At 39.1% G+C, this 6,686-nt stretch overlaps 1 protein-coding gene across 1 annotated transcript; it reads left to right on the plus strand.

The window, feature by feature from the left end:
- The first annotated feature begins 260 nt into the window (after positions 1–260).
- Positions 261–3,995, plus strand: FANCF (Fanconi anemia, complementation group F). Its single transcript, XM_011971319.1, has one exon. The coding sequence runs from the start codon at positions 1,228–1,230 to the stop codon at positions 2,350–2,352; it is 1,125 nt and encodes a 374-aa protein (XP_011826709.1). The 5' UTR covers positions 261–1,227; the 3' UTR covers positions 2,353–3,995.
- The last annotated feature ends 2,691 nt before the right edge of the window (positions 3,996–6,686 follow it).

The following is a 6,686-nucleotide window of genomic DNA, read 5'->3' on the forward strand; positions in this document are numbered from 1 at the left end:
GCCGAGGCGGGAGGATCACTTGAGGTCAGGAGTTCGAGACCAGCCTGGCCAACAAGGTGAAATCCCATCTCTACTAAAAATACAAAAATTGGCCGCACCTGGGCGACAGAATGAGACTCCCTTTCAAAATAAATAAATAAATGCATAAATTTGAATTAACGGCATGCACATGACTGCTTTACTTTCTAAAATGTGTAGGAATGCTTATTTTAATAAATGAAAAATGACTTTTCCCCTCTTAAATTTATCTTCCCCTTTTTGTTAAAGTACAAAACAAAACACCTTGCCCCCACTTTTTCAAATAGTTTTGACTGTCTGTAGGACTAGAAAGAAATTCAGCTCAAACGAAATTACTATATTATCAACTTTAGTAAGAATTGTGCATTTAGTACACAATGTAACTCCTAGGAGTTGACAAACGTTTGTTAAGTGCATCAATGAGCGACATAGGACCTTCTCCTCCCTACTCTCTTCTCACAGTTTTTATTTAATCAAACATTTATTATTGTTCGATGCTCTTAAATGCCATTTCCTTCAGCTGATTATTTGTGTGACAGAAGAGTCAATTAAGCTATTTTGTCCCAAAAATTACGAAAACGAAATGTACAATTGTGAAGTAAAATGTTGTTCCTTTGCAAATTTTAATAAATTATTAAAGTTTTTTTTTGTTTCAAATAATCAGGGCTTCAGTTCTAATAACGAAAGGACAATGTGAAGGCCTAGAATTTAGCATAGTGCCTGGCATTAATAGGACGTCAGTACATTTTTAGTACATGTTTCTCAAATAGATCTTAAAATTTCATTTAAGAGCGTTTCCTCACGTCACGGTATATCTCTGGCGTTACTTAATTTTGAAAAACCTCAACACAGATTCTAGTTTTAGGCAAAGCTCAGAAAAGTTCTACTTAAGGATATTTCCAAAGCGAAAGGAAGCGCGGAGACGTTCATGACTGGCATCATCTCGCATATGGGCTCCGGAAATTCTCGGTAGGATGCCCTACATCTGCTCTCCCTCCACTAAGAAGAACCTCTTTGTGTGGCGAAAGTAAAAGTATTAAGGCTTTTAAGTTGCCCAGTCGAGGAACACGGATAAAGACGCCAGGAGATTGACATGCATTTCGACCAATAGCATTGCAGAAAGGCGTATCATTTCACGGATGTCCCAATCAGTACACAGAGAGTCGCTGTCTCCAAGGTGAAAGCGGAAGTAGGGCCTTCGCGCACCTCATGGAATCCCTCCTGCAGCACCTGGATCGCTTTTCCGAGCTTCTGGCGGTCTCACGCACTGCCCACGTCCGCACCTGGGACCCGGTCACTGTGCGCCGGGCCCTGCAGTGGGCGCGCTACCTGCGCCACATCCATCGCCGCTTTGGTCGGCACGGCCCCATTCGCACGGCTCTGGAGCGGCGACTGCACAACCAGTGGCGGCGAGAGGGCGGCTTTGGGCGGGGTCCAGTTCCGGGATTGGCGAACTTCCAGGCCCTCGGTCACTGTGATGTCCTGCTCTCTCTGCGCCTGCTGGAGAACCAGGCCCTCGGGGATGCAGCTCGTCACCACCTGGTGCAGCAACTCTTTCCAGGCCCGGGCGTCCCGGAGGCTGATGAGGAGACGCTCCAGGAGAGCCTGGTCCGCCTCGCCCGCTGCGGGTCCGCGGTGCACATGCTGCGCTTCAACGGCTATAGAAAGAACCTGAATCTCCAGGAGGACTCTCTGATGAAGACCCAGGCGGATCTGCTGCTGGAGCGTCTGCAGGAGGTGGGGAAGGCCGAAGCGGAGGGTCCCGCCAGATTTCTCAGCAGCCTGTGGGAGCGTTTGCCTCAGAACAACTTCCTGAAGGTGATAGCGGTGGCGCTGTTGCAGCCGCCTTTGTCTCCCCGGCCCCAAGAAGAGTCGGAACCCAGCATCCATAAAACACCTGGAGAGGGGAGCCAAGCGCTAGTCCACTGGCTTCTGGGGAATTCGGAAGTCTTTGCTGCCTTTTGTCGCGCCCTCCCAGCCGGGCTTTTGACTTTAGTGACTAGCCGCCACCCAGCGCTGTCTCCTGTCTATCTGGGTCTGCTAACAGACTGGGGTCAGCGTTTGCACTATGACCTTCAGAAAGGCATTTGGGTTGGAACTGAGTCCCAAGATGTGCCCTGGGAGGAGTTGCACAATAGGTTTCAAAGCCTCTGTCAAGCCCCTCCACCTCTGAAAGATAAAGTTCTAACTGCCCTGGAGACCTGTAAAGCGCAGGATGGAGATTTCGAAGTACCTGGTCTTAGCATCTGGACAGATCTCTTATTAGCTCTTCGGAGTGGTGCATTTAGGAAAAGACAAGTTTTGGGTCTCAGCCCAGGCCTCAGTTCTGTATAGGCAATGCTGTGTTATTATTACTTGAGTGTAGAATATATAGTTTGCAAAATGAAAATTACAATGTTCTCACCAAATATATGCCTTCGTGTGTCCCAAGTATAATTATTTTAGATGCTAATTTTGAATAGTTTATTAAACAATTATAAATGTGCAAAGTAACTGGCATGTAGTATCATGGATTTGCTGGATAGAGGAAGTGATTGGAAGTACTCAAAGCCATGGAATTAGCAATAGTTTGCTTGTTAATAGAAGGCCCATTTGTAAGAATATTGAAAATATATGTACCGTTTAAAAAAAAAAGGAGCTTTAAGATGACAAACAAAATACCCTTTTTTTTTCAGTATGGTTTATTTTTCTAGGTTTTCTTTCCCTCCCTCAGTAGTGAAGAGTTTTCTTTAACCAACCAATATGTGACAGTGTCAGGAATGTTGGTTTGAAAAGCTATTGGCCTATCTAGAGTTTGGCCTTGTTAAGCTAGTATTCTAAGTATTCTAGCCAGTTAACCAGCCTTAGTATGCATTAAAATTGTATTATTAAGAAAGTTTGTTTCTCATTTTCTGCAAATTCTTACTCTGAAAATGAGTCACCACATAGTATGTCCATTTAAAGCATTGACTCACCGACAAATGTTTAAAGCACAGTAAATACAAATATATGCCTTTGGATATCAAATTAATGCTTGATGATGAAATAATCAAAACAAACTTTTTTTTGAAACGGAGTCTTGCCCTGTCGCCCAGGCTGGAGTGCAGTGGTGCGATCACTGCTCACTGCAACCTCCGCCTCCCAGGTTAAAGCAATTCTGACTCAGCCTCCCAAGTAGCTGGGATTACAGGCCCACGCCACCATGCCGGGCTAATTTTTTGTATTTTTAGTAGAGACGGGGTTTCACCATGCTAGCCAGGCTGGTCTCAGACTTCTGACCTGGTGATCCACCCGCCTCAGCCTCCCAAAGTGCTGGGATTACAGGCGTGAGCCACCGCGCCCAGCCAAAAGAAACGTTTTAAGTAGAAGATCCAGGTTTTAGTGCAACTTCTGCCGTTAACTAGGTTAATAAATCACAAACTTGGGACCACAGTTGCCTTATATGTAAATGAAGTGTTTAGACTAAAATAGTTAAATGTCCTTGTTTTTCCCTCGGTGGCTGCCCTATGGAAACAGTTTAGAATATTTGTTTTGCATGTAGGAACCTGGTTGTGTTAGTTTACCTGGGTGTTCCATAGCTGATAGTGATTTCCAATAACCAAACTTAAAGGCAATTTATTCATTTTTACTAGGGAGGTAGAACTTTACAGTAATCAAGATATTTTTGTCCATATTCAGGTTAGCTGGTAACAGGATTTTTTTGGAGGTAAAAAAATGGTATTTAGAAAGTTAATTTCTAATTCCAGAATAGAATAAAAACAGTAAGAGCTGTGTAATCTTGTGGAAAAAGAGTTGTATAATCTTGTAGAATTTCTCATTCTGTGGTACAACCCAGGGGTAAACTATTATTCCAGTAGTAAATACACGTCTAGATAATCTTGAGTGAAAACCATTAATTTCTTTTTCCCTGTGGTCAGATTCCTTTTTCTAATCCATGAAGGCCATCTTGTAGATTACATTTGTCATTAATGCAAGAATAGAGACAATTCCTCCTGTCAGTTACATGAAATTATTTTTTTTTTAAGAAAGAACCCAGTGAAGAGTTCTACCATAGCAAGGCCTAATATTAGCTTTAGCTTTAGAAAATAAGTTTGTGAACTTACTTCCCTATATTTGCAATGGTATCTCACACTATGATTTACAATGAAATTATAAAGATTGACAATAGACTTAAATAACATTTTGAAGTCTATTTTATAGTTACCATTTATTATTCTTTTAGTCTCCATATGTACATTACATACATAATCTTATTTAATCTTCACACCAAAACTGTATTCTTATGAATATAAGCTAAAAGATTAAGTAAAATGCCCAAGGGTATAAACAAAAGCAACATGAAAGTGGAAACTGTATCTGTTATTTATTTTGTTTCCAGGAGCCTAGTATAGTGTTCAGGGTATGGTAGATACTTCTAGTGTTTGAATAAATGAAACCAGCTTTATATACTTTCTCTTAAAGACTTGAAAAGATTAAGAATCTGTGCATACACTGAGAGAGAGAAAAGTGAGAGGAAGACTATAAAAATAGAATATTTGATAACTTCTTTATAACATCTAGAAATATTTATTTTGTGTTTTTTTCCCTATGTCCTATCAAATGAGGGAGCACTATTGAAATCTCCCATTGTAACACTGTTTCAGGAAATTTTATCAATTATCATCTTATGTATTTTGAGCAATTTTATGACATGAAAACAAATATACAATTGTTATATCATCTTAATGAATGGAACCTTTTATTTGTAGTGACTGCTTTTCTGCTTTAAAGTCTATTTTTGTCTATTGTCATTGTCATATGTTAACTCTATATGATTGGACTTTTCCCTGCTATCCTATTTTGTGCTTTCCACTTCCTTTGATTTCTCTATGTTTCATTTCTCTCTCAGTTCTTTAATTGACTAAATATGTGTTTGCCTTCTTATTTCATGATCTTTTCCCCTCTACCAGTTAGGATGTTATATTCTATACCCATGCTTTTACTCTCAGAACTTATCATATTTAACTTAAAAATATCTAATATTAGTATCTAAACCCTCCTCTTAATGATACGATGGACCTTAGGAAACTTTAACCCTGATCTCTTATTTCTAAACTCTCAAGTTATTATCCAGTGTTTTGGTTTAACAATTTTGTTTCCCATGATTGTACCTCAAATTCACTTGGAGAAGGTCTCTTGGTGGTAAATGTACTCAGTTTTTATTTACAAAGATCATTCCTTGTTGATGTTGTTGGAAGGTAATTTTGCTGTGTTCCTGATTTGAGGTTAACATGTTAAAGATATTAACTCTTTTCTGGTTTCCATTGTTGATATTAAGAAAGCTATTCACCTACTTGTGGTTCTTTTGTAAGTGATTTCTTCTTTCTGGTTTATTTTAAGGTGGTCCCGGTTTCAGTGTCTATAGTCACTTCAGAATATCTAATTGTAAATTTCTGTTTTTCTTGCTTGTTTTATGTTGTGTTTCATTTATGTGTGGATGTGCGTTTTTCTTCATTCTGAAAAATTTCCAGCCATTTTTTCCCCAATATTTCCTTTCTTCCATTTTTTAAAATCATTCCTGTCACTTTGATCAGGCCTATAGCAGATCTTCTCACACTACTCAAATCATGTAACCTCTCTCTTCCAGTTTCTATCTCCATATCATTCTATTTTGCTCTGGAAACTGCTGTTACATCCCAAGATAAATTTCCCCATCTTCATTTTAGCCTACCACTAGGTTTTAGCTGAAAATGGCCACTCAGAGAGTAAATTTCCCAGTTTCTCCTACAGTTACATGTGGCCATAATGCTAGGTTTTGGTTACTTTTATATAAGCAGAAGTGATATGTACAACTTACTATTCATTCTCTAGAAATCTGAAATGATTTTCCCTTAATGCTCTGCTTCTCCCTTTTAATGGGCTGGAAAGTTAATTTGCTGCTAGTTTGCCGCTACCTTGAATCAGATGGCTGAAGATGACTGGGACAATTGCTGTAGACCCAAAGATGAAGTCATATGTACAGAATGGCAAAACAGAGCCCACCTGCATAGCTTGTCCTGTTAATATAGGAGAGGAATACAACTTTGTCTTATAAACACTGCTTGAGATGTCTTATGGCATCAACATTGCCTATAACCCTAAGTAGTGTTGGTATAGTCTTGGTAATTCTGTCTGATCTGAGGTTTAAGCTATCAATTGAGTTTTAAATTTCAGTGATTTTTTAAAAGTCTTAATTGGCTTTTTTTCTCCTAATCTGTTTACCTTTTAATAATCTCATATTCCAGGCTTTTTGTGATTCTATTTTCATTTTTTATCATTGTTATTTTATCATCTAATAATCACAACCTGAAGTATTGGGGATCTAAACCTATTCTGTTGATTCTCATGACAGTTTATTTCTTTACATCTTTTGCAATTTCTTATTGTAAATTCACATGTGTTTGGTCATAGTCTATGTAAACCTAGGAGTCTAAATAGGGTATTCTTTGCCCAATGAGGGCATATTTAAATGCTTCTGCTAGAGAAATAGAGAACCCCCCTAACCTAGGACTACTTTGGTTTATTGTAAGAGTTTTGGCTTGAGTTTTTCTACCTTATGTTTTGCTCAAAGCATATTTTCCAAATTTTATTTGCTTACTACTCAGATCTCCCTGTTTTGGAGAAACAGATATGAAGGGGTGGCTTGGAAATTTCCTTTATTTTCTGAAACC

The sequence above is a fragment of the Mandrillus leucophaeus genome, unplaced genomic scaffold, assembly GCF_000951045.1.
Source record: "Mandrillus leucophaeus isolate KB7577 unplaced genomic scaffold, Mleu.le_1.0 Scaffold1211, whole genome shotgun sequence".
In the NCBI taxonomy this organism is placed as follows: Eukaryota; Metazoa; Chordata; class Mammalia; order Primates; family Cercopithecidae; genus Mandrillus; species Mandrillus leucophaeus.